The 22,991-nt window shown below is 42.2% G+C and overlaps 1 protein-coding gene across 3 annotated transcripts in view; it reads left to right on the top strand.

Annotated features, from left to right (window-relative positions):
• CCDC88C (coiled-coil domain containing 88C) overlaps positions 1 to 22,991 on the top strand; it is a 172,293-nt gene that overhangs the window by 3,216 nt on the left and 146,086 nt on the right. For all 3 annotated transcript variants that reach the window (XM_061611966.1, XM_061611965.1, XM_061611967.1), the window contains exons 2-3: positions 136 to 236; positions 17,201 to 17,309. In XM_061611966.1, coding sequence (XP_061467950.1) covers positions 136 to 236; positions 17,201 to 17,309 — 210 coding nt within the window. The remainder of the gene's footprint in view (positions 1 to 135; positions 237 to 17,200; positions 17,310 to 22,991) is intronic.

Raw genomic sequence — 22,991 nt, 5'->3', positions numbered from 1 at the left:
TTTAAAGGTAATGGACACTTTTCTCAGATATCTTTACTAATATAGCTGCAGGTGACTTGGGTGAAGTTGAAAAGTGTGGTTTGTGTTTGTTTCATTTTTGAGATCGTTTTCTAAAATAACTTTTCTTTCTGGCAGGTGAAAACATTTGGACCATTAGGGAATGATAATGAAGACAAACTCGCAATGTATATGGATCTAGTGGATGGAGTCTTCCTGAACAAAATAATGTTGCAAGTGTGAGTTACAATTAAAGGGATGTATGGGGAAATGGTCTGGTGTTTTGTTATGCTTTAGATTTGGTAGCATGAAAACATTTGTATTGGAAATCAGTGCTGCTGACTTGACATCCTACTTTCCAGGCTTGATGAGTGTCTGTCTGTTTCTTGAGAAATTAATCTTGGTTCACCTCTATCACAAAGCAGCTTGCTCTTCTTTGCTATTATTGATGGATTTTCAAAGCATATGCTAAATACATTTTAGGTGAATTTAAAAGGTAAATAATATAGTGTTGAAAAGCCTACGTTCTGCCACACAGATGAGTACCAAAGGGAGCGCCTTTAATGAAGGAAAAGAAAAAGAGGTTCCATTACGCAGGAGCACGGTTCCAAGTTCAAATGCTGGCATCTTCACTTACAGCTGAGATGAGGAACTTGTGGTCTTCGATATTTCATTGGACTACAACTTCCACCATTGTTGACTGTTGGTCATATTGGCTGGGGCTGATGGGAGCTGGAATCCAACAGTATCTGCAGGTTATGAAGAGTAAAAGGCTCTTCAGGGGGCAAATCTGGAAAGATAATCGCCTGAGACCTTGGGGAGTATGTTGCTGAACTACCATTTCCATCAGCCCGAGGCCAATGGTTAGGGATGATGGGAGTTGTGGTTGTAGTTCCCCACACCTGTACTAGATGGAGCAATGTAAGGCAGTTTGATAAGACCAAAGAGATGCTTAAATGTTGGGAACAGGGAGAATCTGGCCTTTAAAAAGAAAAAAATCATCTGGGGGCTTTTAAAAAGAGGTAGTAATCTGGGGTCACTTTTATTTAACATAATTCAGTTTAGATAGAAGAACCTTTTAGTTTTTAAGCATGAAACTTTAATATTCTGTATGTGTTGGCCTACCAGAAGTTGTATATGATACATCTATATACAAATTAGCCAAAATCAGGCAGTTTTGGTATCATATTGTTTATGAAGCCTTTATCATAGAATCATAGAGCTGGAAGGGGCCTCTGAGGCCATTGAGTCCAACCCACTGCTCAGTGCAGGAATCCAAAATAAAGCATATCCAACAGGTGGCTGTCCAGCTGCCTCTTGAATGACTCCAGTGTTGGAGCGCCCACCACCTCCCTAGGTAATTGGTTCCATTGTTGTACTGCTGTAACAGTTAGGAAGTTTTTCCTGATGTTCAGTTGAAATCTGGGTTCCTGTAACTTGAGCCCATTATTCTGTGTCCTGCCTTCCTCTGTATGGCAACCTTTCAAGTACTTGAACAATGCCATCATATCTCCCCTCAGTCTTCTCTTCCCCAGGCTAAACATGCCCAGTTCTTACAGTCTCTCCTCATAGGGCTTTGTTTCCAGTCACCTGATCATCCTTGTTGCTCTCCTTGTTGCCCTCCTATGACAGAGTTCCAGTTTGTCTGCACCCTTCAAGTGTCCAGAACTGGATGCAATACTCAGGATGAGGCCTAACCGGTGCTGAATAGAGGGGAACTAGATTTGGAAACTATATTTCTGTAAATGCAGCCTAAAATGGCATTTGCCTGTTTTGCGGCCACATTGCACTGCTGGCTCATATTCAGCTTGGGATCAACAACAATTCCAAGATCCTTCTCACATGTAGTATTTTAAGCCAAGTATCCCCCATCCCATAATTGTGCGTTTGGTTTCTTTTTTCCAAGTATGGAACTTTACACTAATCTGTTAAATTTCATTCTGTTGTTTTCAGCCCAGTGCTCCAGCCTATCAAGATCACTTTGAATTTTGTTTCCGTCTTTCAGGATATTAGCTGCCCCTCCCAATTTTGTATCAGCTGCAAATCTGATAAACATTCCCTGCACCTCCTCATCCAGGTCATTAATAAAAATGTTGAAGAGCACTGGGCCCAGAACTGAGCCATGTTCCTGCTCCTACCCTGCTCCTTCCCTCCCCCCGGAGCCATTGATAAGCACTGTTTGATACCAGGATAGAATCCCCTAGAATTTAACCTAAAATGGTAATAGAGAGATGGAAGGAGGAAACAGTGATGTCTAGTGGAAATTTTAATTTGTGTATAAGTGGGGTTTTTTCATTTTCTCTTAGCTTGGTTAAGCCTGATTTTGACCACATCCCTTCCTGTTACAGCTTCTGTGACATGATGAAACAAACTGTTTTATGTGAGCTTGAAACATGGCCACATTTCAAAAGAGTTCATCTCAGTAGAATATGTGGACTTGTAATCTTCTTGCATTTCAAAAAGCTACAAGTCTTCACTCTCTAATGCTGTTGTTACTGAACATCATGTCAGCATGAATGTTCACAGGTTTCCAGAAATACAAAGTTAGCCCAAAGTGAAACGTGTTTAAAATGGTGACTGTTGGGGCACCTCAACAGAGCTGATTTTCTTTTTCCTTGTAGGGGCTTTTTCCTTCATAGCTGACATTGGCAGTGTGCCCAGTTGTGCCTTGGGATCATTGAAATTAAAACCTTTCTCCAGAAGGGTTGAGTCTGTTTAACAAGAAACCAGAACGGTGACTTTTGTCTACATCCAGCCTGGCCTTGATGCAAAGGTGATCTTAGCTACTGCCTGCGACTCTGGCCTTTCTTGACTAGCCATTTAGAGTCTGTGCATTAGCTACAGCTTTGCCTGTCAATCATAGAAGGCTTTTTCTCCCTCTTCCACCTCCTAATTTTTTTTCCTGCCTCAGAAAGAAGAATGAAAATACGTTTTTGGTGTGGGCTCGTCAGTTCTTTAGGCTTGGTGTAAAACTATATTTTAATAAGTATTTGGCTCAATTCCTTTTTGTGTTGACAGTTGCCAAATCTGATAGCATATGTTGTAACTGGTTAATGTAGGTTCTCTTGGCATGCGACCACTCCCTTTATTTTCTGCTTTGAGCATCATTGCAGTAAAGAGCCACTCTCCTTCTATTAAATTGTCTGAATGCTTTTATATTTTTCTTGATAATCTTATGTGAAATTAAGTCTGCCATTGCCCTGTTCAGCAGGATTGGTGAAATGCATCACTTAGATGCCATCTTCACAGGTGGGTTGAGACTCCCTGATTGGAGCTGACTTCAAGATGCAGCAAAACTGTTTCCAAAAAATACTGTTGTTTATACTACTTTTGATTTACCAGCCTGAATGGTTTGGGACTTGAAATGAGTTCAAATCCTATCTCATGCTTTTTAAAAATCATTGCATATCTATCTGTAAAAAGGGAGCAGTATGGATATTCTCCTGTTCACCCATGAAATATTGAGAGGTTGAAACTGATTCCCATTCTACAAATGTGGGTGGAAAAGAATGAAGAGTGACTATTCTTGCACTGCTTGGTGCAGTCTGCAATTTCACATGGACTTGAACTGAGGTCACTTGGCTTCTGATCCAACACATACTGGTGCCCGGTTTAAAAATTAATAATTTTTTTGATCAAAGATCCAAGTTTGGAGAGTGTGTGTATTCCATTTCCTTCTTTAAGACTGCAGTGATCCTGTACCTACTTTCCTGAAAGGAATCCCCATTGAACTCAGTGGGGCTTACTTCTGAGTGTATAAGATTGTGCTGCAAGTTGTTTTACAGAAGATATTAGGTAGTACTTTTCTACATTGAAAAGAAGCTCAGTCATTGGATTGTGAGGCATGCATAACTCTAGTAAGTTTAGATTTCTTGGCTTATGTGTGAGTGGCAGAGCTATAGCCTGGTGGTCAGACAGCTGGGCTACCTCCCTGAAGATGGTCTGGGTCTGACTTACAGACAGAGAATTCAAGGATGGTTTGTCAGAGAGGGGGCTAGTTGAGTTTCTTGTGTATGCTTCAGGGACTGATTCAACTTCAGTAGGTCTCTTGACCTTAGATGGCCTTGAATAAACTTATTTCTCTCCCTGATGCAGTAGCAAATTTAAATTGCTGCTATGAAAAATAATCTATGTGAGCATGCTCTTCCTCCTCCCACCTGGGAAGTTCGGATATAAATATATCAGAGATACAAACTTATCTCTTACAGCTAGTTTAGGGAGCTGTTTTTAACTTACTGTTCTAACCTAGCAGTAGGTAGATTGGGGTATGCTAGAGTAGATTGCTGGGTGATTTGCAGTAGATTGCAGGGCCGTCCCTGGGGGCTGTAGAGCTCAGGGCAAATCATATTGTGTGTGCCCTACCCCCATTGCCTTCCTCTTCCCCCTGCCCCTGTTGCACTGCTTTTTCTTTCTGGTGGTGATGGTGGCAGTGGCATCCCCTTGGCGGTCTCTTCCCACGGCTTACACTTTCGTTCTTTTGTCCCTGTTTTAGCATTGGCAGTGCTGGCAGGGACCTCCACCTTCTCCCTCCCTGCCGTGCTCTAGGGAGAAAGGAGGTGATGAGCCTTATGGGGTGGGCAGGAGGCAGCAGTGCAGGCCAGGCAGCGGGGCCGCTGGCTGTGGCCACCAGTGCCAGGTGTGGGGCCCTCTGAAGTACAGGGCCAGGGGCATTTCTATTTGTACCCCACCCCTGGTACATCAGCAAGGATTTCTGACTCCTCTAATTGTTTTAACAATAGCATCAAAGTCTTGAGTTCTAGGGGCCTACTCTCTTCCATAGCAACCTGTGCTGTCCGTTAAGATCAAAAGTTGGTTGCGTTAAATTTTATCAACACTTCCTTCAACTCCTTGAAAATTTACACTCGTGTTATAAAACCCAAACCTTTCCTCTTTCCTCCATCTCCCCACAATCTAGTCCAGTAAGCAAGATTCTCAAATTACTGGTGATTGCTTTGTCCTTCTTTATGCCTCTTAGAATATTTTTTATTTTTATTTATTTTATTTTTTATTTTATTAGATTTTTAAACCGCCCTATAGCTTTCTAGCTCTCAGGGCGGTGTACAAAGGTAAAAACATTAAAATACAGTAAACATGATAACACTACACTATAAAATATAGAAACAAAATCAAGACAAAGACAAATTAAAATAAAATTAAATTAAAATGCCTGGGCGAAGAGGTAGGTCTTTACCTGGCGCCGAAATGATAATAAAGAAGGCGCCAGGCGTATCTCATCAGGGAGGGCGTTCCATAACTCGGGGGCCACCACTGAGAAGGCCCTAGCTCTAGTTATTACTCTCCGGGCCTCCACATGCGTTGGAACCCGGAGAAGGGCCTTCGATGTCAAACGTAGTGAACGGGCAGGTATATAGCGGGAGAGGCGTTCCACCAGGTATTGCGGTCCAATGCCGTTAAGGGCTTTATAGGTAAGAACCAACACTTTGAATCTGGCCCGGAAACATATTGGTAGCCAGTGCAGCTGGGCCAGGACAGGAGTTATATGATCATATTTTTTAGTCCCGGTAAGAACTCTGGCCGCAGCATTCTGCACCAGCTGAAGTTTCCGAACCGTCTTCAGAGGTAACCCTACGTAGAGTGCATTACAGTAGTCCAATCTAGAGGTTACCAGAGCATGGATAACTGTGGCAAGGTTCTCCCTGTCCAGATAGGGTCGTAGTTGGGCTACCAGCCGAAGCTGGTAGAACGTGTTCCGTGCCACCGAGGCTACCTGAGCCTCCAGAGACAGGAGCGGATCTAATAAGACCCCCAAACTACGGACCTGCTCCTTTAGGGGGAGTGTAACCCCATCTAGGGCAGGTCGGACATCAGCCATCTGGGCAGAGAGCTCCCCCACCAACAGCATCTCAGTCTTGTCAGGATTGAGTCTCAGTTTATTAGCTCTCATCCAGTCCATTATCGCGGCCAGGCAGTGATTTAGTACATCAACAGCCTCACCTGAAGAAGATGAAAAGGAGAAGTAGAGCTGCGTATCATCAGCATATTGCTGGAAACGCACTCTAAATCTCCTTATGACCTCACCCAGCGGCTTCATATAGATATTAAAAAGCATGGGGGACAGAACCGAACCCTGCGGGACCCCATATTGGAGTACCCAGGGATTCGAGTAATGCTCCCCAAGCATCAGCTTCTGGAGACGATTCTCGAGGTAGGAGCACAGCCACTGCCAAGCAGTGCCTCCAACTCCCAAATCCGCAAGTCGCCCCAGAAGGATACCATGGTCGATGGTATCAAAAGCCGCTGAGAGATCTAGGAGAACCAACAGAGTTACACTCCCTCTGTCTCTCTCCCGACAGAGGTCATCATACAGGGCGACCAAGGCTGTTTCTGTACCAAATCCCGGCCGAAAGCCCGATTGAAATGGATCCAGAATACCAAAGAACCCAGTAGGAGATTGAGGAGAAAGCCTCTTTCTCAGGTAGAGATACTATTATCTCCTCTCTAAAGATTTATTATCAAATAGGAAGATAAAATAGTGATCCAAGAACTGGGGTGGATGGAAAAGGTAGATGCTTGTGTATGGAGAAGTTAAGTTACTCTTTGTCCTAATACACCACGGCTCATCATCATCCACTGAAATTCATTGAATCATCAGCAAGTTCAGGACAACAAAAAGAAAGTTAATTCTTCATACAATGCAAAATTAGCCTGGATTGCTATTAAGATGTAAAACTGGGCCACTAGCTTGGATGGCTTTAAAAGGGTTCAGACAAATTCATGGGAGACTGGTGTCGCCAGGTGCTATTGGTGATGAGCAAAGAAAATTGTTCCACTGAACAAAGAGACAGTGATGACCTTGTAGCATTCTGGTTTCAGCATTGTTTAGAGGCTGCACAGGTTTCCCCAGTTATCCTTCTTTTGGAGGACCTTCTTGGCTATTACTGTCCTCATCAGAAGAATCAGAGGAGGGCAATGAGGATGATCAGGGGACTGGAAACAAAACCCTGTGAGGAGAGACTGAAAGAACTGGGCATGTTTAGCCTTGAGAAAAGAAGACTGAGGGGAGATATGATAGCATTGTTCAAGTACTTGAAAGGATGTCACACAGAGGAGGGCCAGGCTCTCTTTTCGATCATCCCAGAGTGCAGGATGCGGAATAATGGGCTCAAGTTACAGGAAGCAACATTTCGACTGAACATCAGGAAAAACTTCCTAACTGTTAGAGTGATACGACAATGGAACCAATTACCTAGAGAGGTGGTGGGCTCTCCAACAATGGAGGCATTCAAGAGGCAGCTGGACAGCCACCTGTTGGGTATGCTTTATTTTGGATTCCTGCACTGAGCAGTGGGTTGGACTTGCTGGCCATGGGATCCTTCCAACTCTACTATTCTATGTTTTTACTATTCTATGGTTCTGTAAATAAATGAACATGTTTTGCTCATGCCAGAGAACAGATATTATGCAAAGCTCCCAAATAGCATTATCAATTCTTGAAAAAATATTTCCATGGCCACTCCATCCAGTGAATGGCATATGACATTTGTAACACAGGGGGAAAGGGAATGTAATGACAGCTGTGAATCTTTGAAATGGCCATCTCTGCTTTTAAAGCAGTGGTGAGGAAGATGAGGACTCCTGCTCTCATCACCCCTGACCATTGGCCATGCTGCCTGGGGTTCATGGGAGTTGGTATCCAACAACATCTGGAGGGCCACTGGTACTTTAAAGTATCCTGGACAGAACATCTTTGCTGGGAGCAAAGAAGGTATGGCTGTCTCTCCACCATGGTCTGCTTTGTGCATTTGGTAAAGGTATCTGTCTGGATGGGAGCAGAGAGAGTGTGGCAGATGTTTGGTCTGAGCTGGCAGAGCAATTCATCCATTCTCACGTGTCAGGTGTACTGAGGTGTATAGTTGCCCAACTGAGACTGAACCATAGGAGCAGCAGGCAAATTGATGCCTGTAAGGTAATCCATTTCTGTCCCTCCTGCATTTCATAGGCATGTCTGTTTTGTCAGTTTCTGTACTTAATATTTTATTAGCAGCTTCCCAGGTGGCAAGCTGCAAAACCATATCTCAGTCATTATTTCAGGGGCAGGGGCTTGTTATACAAGGAGAGTTCAACAAGTTATATTGGCTGTCTTTGAGCTCCCTTTATCATCGCCTCGTTATTGATCTTACTGGGCCAGTAAAATACTTGTGAACTGAAAACATATGACCAGGATGGTTGTAAAACACATGCAGCCATTCTTGCATTCCCTCTCCACCGCTCCCTTTGTAAGCTTTGTCTGCTACTCACTGGGTAGAGTGGCCATGGAAACACTTTCAAGGAGTTTCACATAACACCTGTTGTGTGATATACAAAATGTGCTCATTTGTTCTTGCCAGAGACTGCAATGACCATGTAAGCCCCACATAATAAAGACAGCTGTAGAGAAATGACTAAACTGTACTGCCTCTAAACAGTGTTGAAACCAGGATGTGTAAGATCACCTGCTTATCACCAGAAGATAGTTGCATGTTTCCAGCTGCCCAAGACTGAACCATAATGTGTGCCATGTTGTAGGCCAGACCTCATGCACGGGGGCGGCTGAGGATACTTTACTCTCCAAGGCAGGACAAGAACTGGGGCCCTCCCACAAGTCGAGGTGCATAATACCCAAGGCTGGTCAAATCATTTTGGCAGCTGAGACATCAAATCCTACAAACACCTCTTCATCCCTCTGTGAGTAAGAAATAAAGTTAGTATTCATTTGATGCCCTAAATCAGGCTGCCTCACTTGGCCAAATGTTAGGGCCGGTTCAAAACAATTTTTCTTGTGTTTGGCACAATACAGCTTAGCTGTTGCTTAGTATCCCTAAAATGCTTAATATGCTTGCCTGCCCACAAAATAATGAATTGTGCAATGGAGACGATAGTAAGCTATTATAACTTGAAGGTAGGCTTCTGTGTTAAGTGGTCTGGAATTCCTGATGCAAATAGTACATTGGCTTAGAATGTTGCCTTGGATCCTAATTTACCTTCCACTAGTGGAAGCACCATTGGATGCTTCTACCAGCAGAAGGGGAGGGGAGTCAACTTCCACTGATATCCCCTTCCACCTTTGCCCCTTGAAAATCTGTTCCAGAGGGTTGGATAACCCTCCACAACAACATGAAAGATGGTGGACCTGGAGGAGGAAGGGAAGATCAGAAAAAAGTCACCCCCTATTCCAGTGGGAATCTCCAGCGGATCCCAGTTCCTTCCACAAATGTGTTTACGGATGGCTAGTTAGGATCTAATCCAGTAGTTCCCAAACTTTTTTCCTCGCAAGACACTTGAAAATTGCTGCTAGTCTAGTTGGTGGACCACTTAATGATTTTTCTACCTGTTGTATTATTTATTTATTTATTAGATTTATATCCCGACCTTCCTCCCAGTAGGAGGCCAGGTGGCAAACAAAAGCACTAAAAACACTCTAAAACATCATAAAAACAGACTTTAAAATATATTAAAACAAACCTCTTTAAAAACATCTTTTAAAAAAAGGTTTAAGAACTAATTAAAAAGCAATTCCAGCACAGACGTAGACTGGGATAAGGTCTCTACTTAAAAGGCTTGTTGAAAGAGGAAAGTCTTCATTAGGCACTGAAACGATAAAAGAGATGACGCCTGTCTAATATTTAAGGGGAGGGAATTCCAAAGTGTTGGTGCCACTACACTAAAGGTCCATTTCCTGTGTTGTGCGGAATGGACCTCCTGATAAGATGGTATCTGCAGGAGTCCCTCACCTGCAGAGTGCAGTGATCGACTGAGTATATAAGGGGTAAGACAGTCTTTCAGGTAACCTGTTGTAGCAATTGTATTGTGCTGTGCTAGATCCTGTATGATTTTAATTATATTTTTATTACGTCTTTTATTTCTTATATTGTATTTTATTATATTGCAGTTTGCATTATTGCAATAAATAAAATTCAGTATAAGAAATAAAAGAAGCAATAAAAATGCAATTTAAAATCAATATGAATAGTTAATGCAGACATGCCGTGGACAACTTGAATGAAGCTTGTGGACCACCGGTGGTTTGTGGATCACTGTCAGGGAACCCGTGATCTAAGCCATTAGACTTTCAAATTGTTCCCTGGGGAACCTGGAGGTTCCTTAGAAGATTACCCAGGGTTCTTCATCATTAAGATCAGAAATGGTGGACAACCTTGCCTACCACCACTTTTACCACCCATTCTGCAAGAGTTTGGTTTGTTTAAGGTCCTACTCTCAGCTCATATGAGGCATTGGTAAGAGCGAATGGAATTTGCTGCTGCCCTGCATCTGCTGAGCATGTACCCATTTATTTTATTTATATAAAATAATATCTTGACTCTTAAACACAATGGTTTTCATGGTGACTAATGTGTCAGGGTTCCTTTGCAAATGAGTCGAATGAGGAAAGAGTTCCCTGAAATAGGGAATACTGTACTGCTGTTTGAAACCTTACCTAAGCCTCAGAAGAAGCTCTTTGATTAAAAAAAAAATCCATCTCTCTTTGGTATTTCAGTTAATCTTGGCATTTTTAGCATAAAAGGTTAGACATGAGCATGTTTTTCCATCACACGTCACTGTGATTATCACTGCAAGCAATAGAAAACTGGCCATCGGAAGTCATTTATCTTTTATGGCTGTAGTACAAGCAACAGCAGGTGCCAAATATCCTAAATCAGTATGTTTTCTTTTACTTTTTGTTGACTCAGGACAGTGAGTTAACAGGTATTGGCTCTGGTTAAGAAGAGCCAGTTGATTTGTGCATAAAAACTTTGGAAATGTGAAATAACTCTTTGAAACTTCTGCTTGTTCACCTTTTCTCAAGTTTGCTTTATTGATAGGCATTTGTAACCCGCCTTTCATCCAAACGTCCCAAGCTGGAGACAATATGTAATAAAACTGAAACTTAATCATATAAAGTTGCCTTTCAGCTCCCAGAATTCCAAAAGTGAACGTGTCACAGGCAGACCTCTAACCCTGAAAGTTAAATTAGCTCATGCTTGTTGCTGAGAATTCAACAGGCAGGCTGATGGAGATAAAAAGACTTGAGTACAGATAGCCTAAAATCATGGGAAATGTGTACAGAATAAATTGTAGCCTAAAGAGCACATGGCTGTGATGTGAATTTGTCAGAGTGTGTGTTCACATGCACCACATGCATCAAATGGTGTAATTTTTAAAAAGTGTTCAATTATTTTCCCAATATGCAACAAATGACAGTAAAATGGTGTTTGGAGCACAATCTTATCAATTGTCCAAGTACAATAAAAAATTACAGTTGAAATTTGTCAGAGTGTTTAATTGAATCCTGATATCAAACCTGCAGAGGTTTACTTCAACTCCCACTTTATATCAAACCCCTCCAAAGTTTAACATGGTGTGCAACATTTTTTTTTTATATCCCAAGATACTGGTTGATGGGTAACTGAATGGCAGGAGTGCTGTACACTGTGCAGGACATTCCCATTCCTCTTTTAAGAAACTGATTCTCTCACCATGATGCCATCGTATCAGTGAGCTAATGAAGTTAGATACCAGGGTATGAATTACCAGCAAGGGTCAGCTCATACTATCCACAGTGGAGTTTTCTGTATATCAAAGGCGGCTCCCTTTCCCATCTAGCACAGCCTAAGAAATGAAACTCAAGACAGGCAAAGCAGATGGAAACAGGCTTGATTCTGAGTTCCAGTCTATACATGAAGGCAGCAGAGCCATGCCTGTTTTGTTTTGCTAGCATTTTATCCCACTGTTCTTTCAAGGAGCTCAGGGCGCTGTGACACACAATTGTTTGTGCTGGCTTCAGTATGTCTCCAGCGCTGTTCTATGAAGTCAGAGACATGCAACACTAGTCAAACTCCACCCCATTTTATTCCAAAACCTGGAGAAATGCAGCTGCAATGCATCTCTCTGTGAAAACAGCTTGAAGCTGGAATCAAAACTGATTGGTAGATCAACTCAGCACCACTCCACGGTATGTTGATTGAAACACTTTGCTTAGATTGGGCAGATACTGTGATTGACCCACCTCTTTGCTGTGGGTAGTCCTAAAAAGTCTGAGATCAACAGTGGGGAAAGGAGACGTGTCCAGCCATGGGCAAACACCTTTTAGACCAAAGCCAGAGAAAATGGTCTGGCTGCTTTTGAAGCAGCTAGTGTGTCTGCAGCAATAGTCTCCCCCTTTCATCCTCACAACCCTGTAAGGTAGACTCATGCAAAGATGGGGATCTTCAAATGTGATCCTGCCCCAATTGCATTGGGAAGTGGGGGGGTGGCTTCAAAATGTCAGATAGAAGGGAGATGCTGAACTTCTGCTCCCCTCCAAAGTGTACCCCAATACTAGAACTGAACCAGCAGAGAGAAAAGCACTGGACGTGGAGGTAGGAGTAGGGAGGAAAAGGTGGCAAGCTGAGGGAGAGTTTAGTACCCTGTCTGTGCACCTCTCCAGTGCTTTAAATCGCATGTCACTCTTTGCTTTCGACTTGACTGGGGGGAAGATAATTTAACATTTAAAGATAATGGTCTGCTGCTGTCATGTGGAATCTGCGTCTTACCCATAGCTGGCATCACCAGGGGCAGGGGAAAGATTTCACCCCACCCTCAATACATCCTTTTATTTCTGTATAAGAGAATGGCTGGCAGTCACCTCTACGGGGGGGGGGAGTAAAGCCCATATTGTGGGTGAAAGCAAAACTGGCTCATCTCCCCCTGGGAATGGGGAAGCCTCCCTTCTATTGACAGAATCAGTTTGGGAGCAATGTCCCTGCTTCTTTCCCTTTTGAAACTTTCCAGTATAGGAGGGGTGGATTGTTTTCCAGAACTTTCCCAGCTCGATGGGATATGGATAGTGAAGAAATAATTTATCCTCTTTCCCTCTCTCAGGGCTTGGTGTTTGGTTTGGGGGATGATGAGAGTTTGGTTTGAAAAGTAGGCCTTGCATTCCCCTGTTGAATCGTCCATGGCAACTGATTTTGTGTTGTCTTTTTTCCCCTCCTCCATCAACCTCAATGGTTCATTTTGCCACAAGTTAATAAAGATGAACTACATAGGCAAACCTGAGCGAAAAAGGAAGTGGTGTTGATGAAATGGTGCACCGCAGAGTCTTAATTCTGTTGTTCCAGGGCCAACCCTTGCATTTTGTGACAGAGCCAATTTAATAGGCCGCAGTTTTTGACAACCTAGAATCAAAAGCCGTTTGGTAGTAATCGTTCCCAGACATTGAAAGCCTTGAGCTTTTGCTTTTAGTTATCACCTGCTGCAATTTTTTAAATTATAATCATCATTATGCATCTGATCTCTAAGCTGTGGGTGAATTGGATTAAACTCCTTGTGACAAGAGCTTTTTTCATTTTGTTTGTGGGCCCCTTACTCATACTTAGCACATGCTTTGTGGCAGTGGGATGGGGCAGAGCAGGGGGCAAATTCCTCCAGTTGGCAGAACTAGGCAGCTGTGCCAGGCTGCCACTGATGCAACCACAGTGGCTGCAACAGGAATTTGTGGAAATTGGCTCTGAGGGAAGCTTGGACTATGTGTGTGGATGGAAAACATGTTTAAAAACCAGCCCTGAATTTGATCGTTTGAGTCTCTTGCGCCTTGATCTGATGGACTTTGTTAATAGTTTGGGGTAAAAACAAAACTCCCAGGTGTAAAATGATCACATTCTTACAGCAGGTCTTACACAGTTGAGGTTTAAATGTAGTGAAAGAGCTTGTTTGTTTGCTTTTAAGGTTAAAACATTTCCTTGACTTGAGAAATATTCAAGCAGAGGTTTCTTATGTACCTGCTTTTGTGACAGGCTTCATTTATCAATATATTCATTTAACAGCTCGATGCTGTGCGGAATGGACAGTGGGCAGATCCACACCATGCATTTAACACACTTTCAATGTGCATATCATTATTATTATTATTATTTGCTTGCTGTTTTTTAATATAAATAGTGTTCAAGGCAGCTCACAACAGAACAAGCAGATGATTTAAAACACATGAATTTCTCCAAAGAATCTTGGGAACTGCAGTTTGTTATGGGTGACCCTTGGATGAAAGCCCTTGTCACGCTTGGAACAGTGAGGCACGTCGGGTTCTTGACACGGTTGCCCCCGAGCGTCCTCTCTGGCATTGTGGAGCCCGATTTGCACCCTGGTACACCAGTGAGCTAAGGGCAATGAAACAGGCTGGATGACGGCTAGAGCGCAAGTGGCGAAAGACTTGCTGTGAGGCTGATCAGGCATGAGTAAAACATCATAACCATGCCTACTGTGTGGTGGTGAGGGCGGTGAAGAAGGCCCACTTCTCTGCCTCCATCGCATCCTCAAGTAACCGTCCAGTGGAGCTTTTCCATACTTTCAGGGATCTGTTGACATCAACTCCAGGAAATGGAGTTTTAGACCCTTCAGAGGCTCACTGTGAATTGTTTGCAAGGCACTTTGAGGGTAAAGTTGCTCACCTCCATAGCAGTCTTGATGCCCCATCTACATCTACTGTAGTCCCCAATGAGGTGTCCAGTGCAATGTCTGCTGCAACTTCTTGGGAACGGTTTCAGTTGATGCAGCCTGATGACGTAGACAAGGTGCTTGCATTGATGTGGCCAGCAACGTGTCCGCTCGAACCTTGCCCTTCTTGGCTTATTAAAGCTTGCCAAGGGGGTTTGACCGAGTGGATCCAGGGTGTGGTCAATGCAACATTGTGGGAGGGAGTGTTTCCAGCTGCCTTGAAAGGTGGTGATCTGACTGCTCCTGAAAAAGCCCAACCTGAACCCATTGGTTTGTGACAACTCCTGATCGGTTGCAAATACCCCCTTTTTAGGGAAGGTGGTTGAGAGGGTTGTGGCGCAGCAATTGCAAGTTCTCTTGGATGAAACAGGTAGTCTTGACCCATTCCAATCTGGGTTCAGACCAGGTTATGGGACTGAATTGGCTGTGGTTGCCCTGATGGATGACCTCTGTCAGGAGGATGGGGAGTGCAACCCTGTTGTTCTTACTTGATCTCTCAGCAGCTGTTGATACCATTAACCATGGTATCCTTTGTGAGATGGGTATTGGAGGAACTGTTTTACTGTGGTTCTGACCCTATCTCCAAGGTTGTTCTCAGATAATAGCATTGGGTGACTGTCTTTTGATCCCCTGGCAGTTGTGCTGTGGGGTGCCGCAGGGTACCATCTTGTCCTCCATGCTGTTTAACATCTATATGAAGCCCTTGGGAGTAGTCATCAGGCGATTTGGGGCAAGGTGTAAGCAGTACGCTGGCGATACCCAGCTCTATTTCTCTGTAACATCTGAATTGGGAGAGGCTGTGCAAGCCCTGAACTGCTGCCTGGTCTTGGTGGTGGACCGGATGAGGGCCAGTAAACTGAATCCTAGCAAGACAGAGATGCTTTGGGTTGGTGGTTCCTGAGTTCAGATAATTAGTCAGTTGCCTGCTTTGGATGGGGTTGTACTCCCTCTGAAACAGCTGGTCCTGTAGTCTGGGGATGTTCCTGGATCCATCTTTGTTGCTGGAGGCCCAGGTGATCTCAGTGGCTAGGAGTGCCTTTTACCAGCTTCGGCTGGTAAGATAGCTGCGGCTGTTTCTGGACTGGAATAGGCTGACCACTGTTGTCCACACACTGGTAACCTCCAGGCTGTTTTACTGTAATGTGCTCTATGTGGGGCTGCCCTTGAGGTTGGTCCGGAAGCTGCAGCTGGTGCAAAATGCAGTGGCAAGACTGCTCACTGGGGCAGGGTATCAACAACGTCACCCTGCTGCTGAAAGAATTGCACTGGTTGTCCATTTGCTACTGGGTCAAGTTCAAGGTTCTAATTTTGGTGTACAAAGCCCTATACAGCTTGGGACCAGGATACCTGAAAGACTTTCTTACCCCTTATACACCCAGTTGATCACTGCGCTCTGCAGGTGAGCACCTCCTGTAGATACCATCTTATCAAGAGGTCCGTTCTGCACAACATAGGAAACGGACCTTTAGTGTGGCGGCACCTACCCTTTGGAACTCCCTACCCTTCAATATTAGACAGGTGCCATCTTTGTTAACTTTTCCGCGCCTATTAAAGACCTTCTTCTTTCAACAAGCCTTTTAATTTGAGACCTTATCCCAGTCTGCTTCTGTGTTGGAATTGCTTTTTAATGTGCTTTTCAACCTTTTTTTAAAACAATATGTTTCTAACCTTTTTTTAAGATGTCTTCAAAGCTTTTTAAAAAAATGTTTTTAAAGTTGTTTTGTTTTAATGCATGTTAATGTCTGTTTTTATGATGTTTTAAAGTGTTTTTAGTGCCACCCTGGGCTCCTGCTGGGAGGAAGGGCGGGATATAAATCAAATAATAACTAACTAAATAAATTGTAGCTCTGTGAGGGGGAAACTACAATTCCCAGGATTCTTTGGGGGGAAGTCATGTGATTTAAATTGGTGTTGATTAGATTTTAAATGTATGGTATGGATCTGCCTAGTTTCTGACTGAATTCTCTCTGGTCCACACATGTAGTAAAAAGGTGGTAGAGTGGACTATATTTCTTCAATTTGCAGGTGAGGGAATCACATCTTTATTCTCTTCATTAAGTGGGAAATAAGTATAATGGTGATGTGCCAAGACTGGTGTTTGTTTTTTAAAGTAAAATAAAATTTTACATTTCTTCAGTTGGTGGGACATTGAAAAATAGCACTCCCCCATCTGCAGTCTGAAGTGGTACAGTCATGTTTATAGTGTGGTACAAAATAGTCTACTCTCCCACCCTATTATTCTGCACAAGCCTTGGGGTGGATGGTATAAGAACCATTAATATATTTTAGGCAGAATGAAAGAGTCGTTATTTTGGACTATGCGATTCCAATCTGCAGATGAGAGACTGCATTTTGGAATATTCTCCCATCGTAAGAGTCACTATTTGTATACAAGCTAGCCTATCTGTGTGCGTGCATGTGTGCGTGTATGGAAAGCCTATGTTAGCTGTTTCAGCCTGATATCTTAGTTGTCTACCTGCGTCTTGGTGTATTTGGAAAACTCAGTTCTGTACCTTTAGTCTAAAATTCACCAGTCCAGAATTCTCACACTTCTTTCTGTATAACCTGTAGAATAACCTTGTGATTGGGAAGGTCAGAGAGGTTAGGGATTTACAACGAGCTCTGGCACGTTGGGTAGTAGCAAAGGAGCAGACAAGGGGGACATGGTATAAAGATACTGTTTTTATACTATAATTACTTAAGATTTCCTAAAAACCTGATCTTTCTTTTTTAGAGATCCACGGCCAACAAACCAGCGTGTCAACAAGCATGTTAACAATGATGTCAACCTCCGGATTCAAAACCTCACTATTTTGGTCAGAAACATCAAGACCTATTATCAGGTACATCTTATGTACTTTTTGGTATAGGAGGTACTGCATCAGGTCTCTTAGTATGAGAGAGAGAGAAAAATTTGCAACAGGAAATAAAAGAGGAACCTGTCTGTGTTGAAATGTTTTCAGTTAATGCTCTGATCCCTGTAAGCATATCAGGTGTGCGTGTAAGTGGCAAATATGTTTTAGTTCCATACAACCACACATTCCCATATACTACCTGTTGGAATAGTATTGAGTGGTTTGTGTAAAGTGTTGGACTATAGATAACAATCAGATACAGTTACACATTTTCCAGAATTTCTTACCTTCACATAATACTAACAGAGCAATCCCACTCAGAGGAGGCTGGGAGAAGTGGAGCCAATGGAAAGGGCCACCACATCCACCTGCCCTTCAGGAGCCACTCAGAGGGAAGGAGACTGGCTGCACTGGCAGGACGCAGTGGAAGGAAATGAAATGCATGTTTCTTTCTGCCACATCTTTTCTTGGTATATTAGCTACTGGGATGGAGGGCTGCAGGACCAAGCCAAATGGGCTCAGGATGCGGTGCAAGTCCCCCTCCCCTTGGTTCCACCCCCAGAGCACCCTTTGGGGGCCTTCCACTGACTCCACTTGCACCAGTCTCGACTGACCCAGCTGGGCCACAGCTGAGCCCAGGTAGCAGCGGAGTTTCCTGGTGGCACTGTGGCTGTGCCCAGGGGTGGGAGTTCTTCTGGTGAAACATGGTGGCGCTGATACCCTTCGTTTTCCGTTGCAGCTGTACCACATCCAACAGCCTCTCAGCCTGGCAAATCTAGGACATGGATTGTGTCCTTAACCTATTAAAGGGTTTGTCCTTATTTTTAGGCTTTCTGTATGTTGTGTAATTCATTTGATAGCTACAAACCTGAGACTGAATATAATACATAATTGGAATCAAGATTTGAGGTACAATATATTCAGTCACCATGGAAAACTGAGTTCAAATCATTAACGGTGTTATCTGTTGGACCTTTGACTTGGGCTAAATCAGCAGAAAATTATATTTTGGACTTCAAAACTGATAGGACATTTTAAAATGGTCATTTTGTTACAAGCATTAAAAAGTTCTGGAACTTAATGGCTTCTTACAAGTTGCCGAAGTCCATAAAATTTGGAAATGCTCTAATATCATGCCTTAATGTATCCTATTGGAAAGATATCATTGACAGTGCTAATTTAGTTTTCTTGTTAAAGATATATAGAACTTTTATCTAAGCGCCTTAATTTGGGATGCATTCTTCTAATCCGCTAGTTTTCCAAACATGTCATATTTTGCATTGCCAGAACATTGCTTTTAGCAGTGTTTACAGATCTTGAGGTCATGATATGCTCCTACAATTGAAAACTGTCTTGAAGGCTAATTTTTAGACCTGTCCGTTTAAGAATGGATCATGTATTACAGAAGAAAGAAATGAAAGCAGTTTAAATCAATCTGGCAGAATTGTTCTGTGCTAGAGCTTTACCCATTCACAAAACAGCCTCTTTTATCATAACCTTTAATATTTTTACATTATATTAACATTCTTTATCCCTTTTCACATGTGTAAGTGTGGGGACAGGGCTGAGGGGCCATGTGTTAGACCCTCCACTGAAGTAATTTCTCCCCTCCTCCTGGTCACTGTGTGTTTGCAGAGAGCTTGCTTTACATTTGGAGACTTCCTGTGTGATGTAGAATACTGGGTCATTAGGGTTTTACATTATATGAAGAAAGACCATACATAAAGCAGGCTGCCCGCTCCAGAAGTTACAACGGACATGGCAATGGCAGGAAGAGCAACGTGATTTAAGAGTGCAGGACTAAACTCACAGCTCATGGCCCCTGTTGCCATGTGAAGAGGTCTTCTGTCTTCTTCAAAACTGGTTTATATTCTACTAGTACATGTTGATTTGGTAGGGGAATTAGGAGAGGGTGCTTGCTAAACTGGAAAATATCACTATGCTGTATTCTCATGTTTCTGGTAGTGAGATCAAAGCTTTTGTTTATCTCCTGTTAATATATATCAGGGCAGTCATGATAAAACATTAACATCATTAAAAACAATACTAATAAAAAAGCTAATACAATGGCCAATAAAAATAACTGCAACATCCTGATATTAACAGTTAATTATAAAAAGGTTAATGTTGTAGGTGGAAGAATTAGTAGTTAAGAGAGCATGGAAAAATGCTTGTAAATATTATTTTTATTAAAAAAAAATCAGGAAGGCAATCAGCCTGCAGTTGACTGTAAACAGTGGAATTTCCAAAAAAGAGAATCTCTGGTATGTGTGATGAGTTGGAAGGGTTAATTTTCAGCAATAATGCTTGAATGTGCCATCAATGCAATAATTAGAGCAGCTTCCCTTGTTAAGTCCTCCCATTGTGTTGTGTCTGGGAACTAGTCTTTATTGTTCATCCACAGTTTGCATATGTGGAAAATGTTCCCATAGAACAGCAGAGGTTGATCAGTTGATGTTCCTCATGCCAGTGGTCTGGGCTCTCAATTGTGTTTAAATTAATTCTGACTATTCAGTTGTTTGTTACTAGAAAGGTCAGGTATGTTTCATTGTTTGCAAGGAATTGGGAAGGTGCCAGTCGATGAATGGTTGAAGCTTTGACTTTCTCTTCAAGGTTATTACAGACCAGGGGTGTAAAAAATAATGTCAGAGAAGTGGTAGAAGAAATATTGCAATGTATCGGTGCCCTAAGATTTTGCCAGTTAATTACTGACCATCTCGCTATTACTTCTCAGCTTTCAGAGACAGATGGCTCTCTAAAACACACAGAGCCAAAGAGCTGGGAAGTTGCTGGAGGAAGGAGAAATAATTCAGATTCAGGCAGCTGACCTGTTTCAGCATCTCACCAGTTCCAGGCTGCTGAATGTATTTTTACACTCTCATAAATCTAGTGACTATTATTGTAACGTGAATGGTAAAAATCTGCATTTCGTAATGACGGGAAGCCTGGTAGCAAGACTGAACGCGTTGCTTTATATTCTGTGTCTCCAAATGTCTAATAGTGTGGCTGCTTTGTCAATGTAGTCCTTTTGTCTCTGGAATAGGTTATATTCTCTTTCAGAGTGCAGATAAGGGCACTATCAAAACGAATGTGTGTTTTAGCTGTTGCATATTATGTGCATGTGTATTTTAAAGTACAGCAGCTTTTGGAAAAATGACATTATTGTGTCCAGTTTGTGGCAGGGCCAAACCTAATTTTGTGTTGTATGCAAACCAGTTGTGCCATCTGGTAGTTCTTGGAGTAATTGCTTTGCAACCCCCTCTTTGCCCCTTTTTGTTTTTAAATAAAACAATTCAAATGCTTTGGAAGTGATACATTTTAAGCAATCTCTCCAAATAGCAGGAGGTAAACTGGATTACCAAGCAGAACTGTGATTGATTTAAATTGGAGCCTGGAAACCGGAGGGAAGGTTCCTGAGAAACAATAGAAGTGGGATTTGCTGCTTCCACAAGGGAAGTGTGAACTTCAGAATGCCATGGTTTTAATTATGCTTTTCCTTTGCCCAGTTCATTGCTAAATAGCTATATCTTGTAGGACTGTGTCTTGGGATAAGCAAATGTGGCACGTTTAACTCTGTTAACACTTTGGCATGTGAAATTGCGTAGGAGTCACTTTTTAAAATCCCTCTTTATATTATAATCCCTGAGCTCATGCTTCTGAAGAGAAGAGAACCAGTGAACTTTTAACACACACCCATCTGCCAAAAAAAAAAAACCAGATACGAATACACTCCATAATGTATACATTCATACATTCATTCTTGAAAGAGAGCATGGCCTTGAAGCCACATTGACGCTCATAGTGCGTTTAGGTTAGTCCCTGATCTTATAATTTATGGCTGTTACATGGATTTTCAGATCAGAATTTAAGGAACCCTGATGTCATCTTTAGTATAGTCAGGTTGGTAGTGTTTATCATTTGTACAAGGACTGAAGGTCTGGCAACATTCCCTCCATTTATTTATTTATAAGATCACTTACCCGCCCTTTACCATAAGGTCTCAGGGCAGGTTATAACATTAGAATATTCAATTATGAAAGCAAATAAAATCTTTACAGTTATAAAACAAGTAAACCTGTTCCAAATGGAGCAGAGCATTATCAATTTAGCAGAAGATGTGGGTCCCACACATACACACACACACAAAAACCTTTTAATTGTCAAAGACCAGGCCTGTCTTGCATGGGCAAATACTCTTTGGAATCGGCCATGCTCAGGGTTAGAGAGGACAATTGGCATCATGAACAAAATGTTGCAGCATGGAATATTCTTGTTCAGGGTGTCAGGCAGCCTATCATTCCTTTTTGCAGGGCACTCCATTCCATCCCCCTCCCCATCTGACACTTTCCCATCAGTCTTCCCCAGCCTGGTGCTCTCCAGGAAAAAAAATATAAGGAACTAGCAGCCTTGTACCAGGTGTGCTCAGGAATTCTAAGAAAGAAAAAAATTATGTGCAGTTTTGAAAGCTTCAGTCCACTATCTTGATTCAAAATGGCATTCAGCTGTATCCAAACGTAGACGAAAACCTGGTCCTTGATCTCTGGAACCATCATACAAAATTTGGTTACACATATTTTAAGAGTTGTTCAAATGCATAGTGAATAAACAACTTTCCAAAATATATAGTAGAAGGAGAAACAGAGGTATTGGGGTCTTCGCTTCCTGAGACAGATTATTGTGCTAAGGGTAAAAGATAATCATGTGCTGAAGCAAACCATGTTCCAATTGGATGATAATTTCATATTTTCTTTATTGTTTGCCAGGTGTTTTGGTTGATGATCAACTCTATAAAAGTGAATTTGGTTGATGACCAACTGTATAAAAAGCAATTAATAAGCCAATTAATGGAAACATTCAGCTCTTCATCTGTGATGGAAAGCTTTGATCATGAAAGCAGAAGGAAATAGGATTCCTTTCAGTGTGGTTTCATCTAATGGAGAAAATGCATCCTTTCAAATTTGGGGATACTTCTTTGTGGGTCACGTTTGTTTCTAAATGAAATGCATGAAAAGGAAACTTGTGAGAAGTGTTTGTGTGTTCACTTACCAGGGATAGTTGTCCTGCTGGTGCTAGAAGTATTGTCTTGTGAGCAATGTTTATTGCAAAGATAAACTTGTTGGTCTGACCAAGAATGATTTATCGTTCTTTTCAATTTATAATAATCATTGCAGTGCCTGACAAAAGAATTGCCATTAACGTTCTGAACTGCTTGCATTCTTTGGAAGTGATATATGCAAGTTTTAAATGTTTGGTAGCTGTGTTCTATGGCACCACATGTTGCCGTTGATTCCAGCTAGTATTTTTAACATACCAGGAGGATTAGCTGCTTCTGGCACCTATACAGGGTGTGTGTTGTGCATGAGAGCCCACAGGCTATACAGGGACCACCAAACCCAGTAATATAAAATTATCATATGCAATAATTTTGTCCACCATGATTTATATGATTTAAGTTTTTTTCATAACAAATATGCCATGTCAGTTGTTGTGCTAGTAATATTGGATATAAAGATGAAATTATAATTTATATGCTTTCTAAAGATACATTCTTCATAATATGTACTTCACGGTGTTGCCACTGGTAGCTGACAGAGTCTTCTTTTCTGGTATGCTTTCTTTTGAGGGCTAAAGTTGATGTCCTTCAGTCGGAAAATCTTACTTTTTCTGTAT

Source organism: Rhineura floridana, chromosome 2, assembly GCF_030035675.1.
Source record: "Rhineura floridana isolate rRhiFlo1 chromosome 2, rRhiFlo1.hap2, whole genome shotgun sequence".
In the NCBI taxonomy this organism is placed as follows: Eukaryota; Metazoa; Chordata; class Lepidosauria; order Squamata; family Rhineuridae; genus Rhineura; species Rhineura floridana.
The sequence above is the reverse complement of the archived record's forward strand: the minus strand, read 5'-3'. Positions and strand labels throughout refer to the sequence as shown.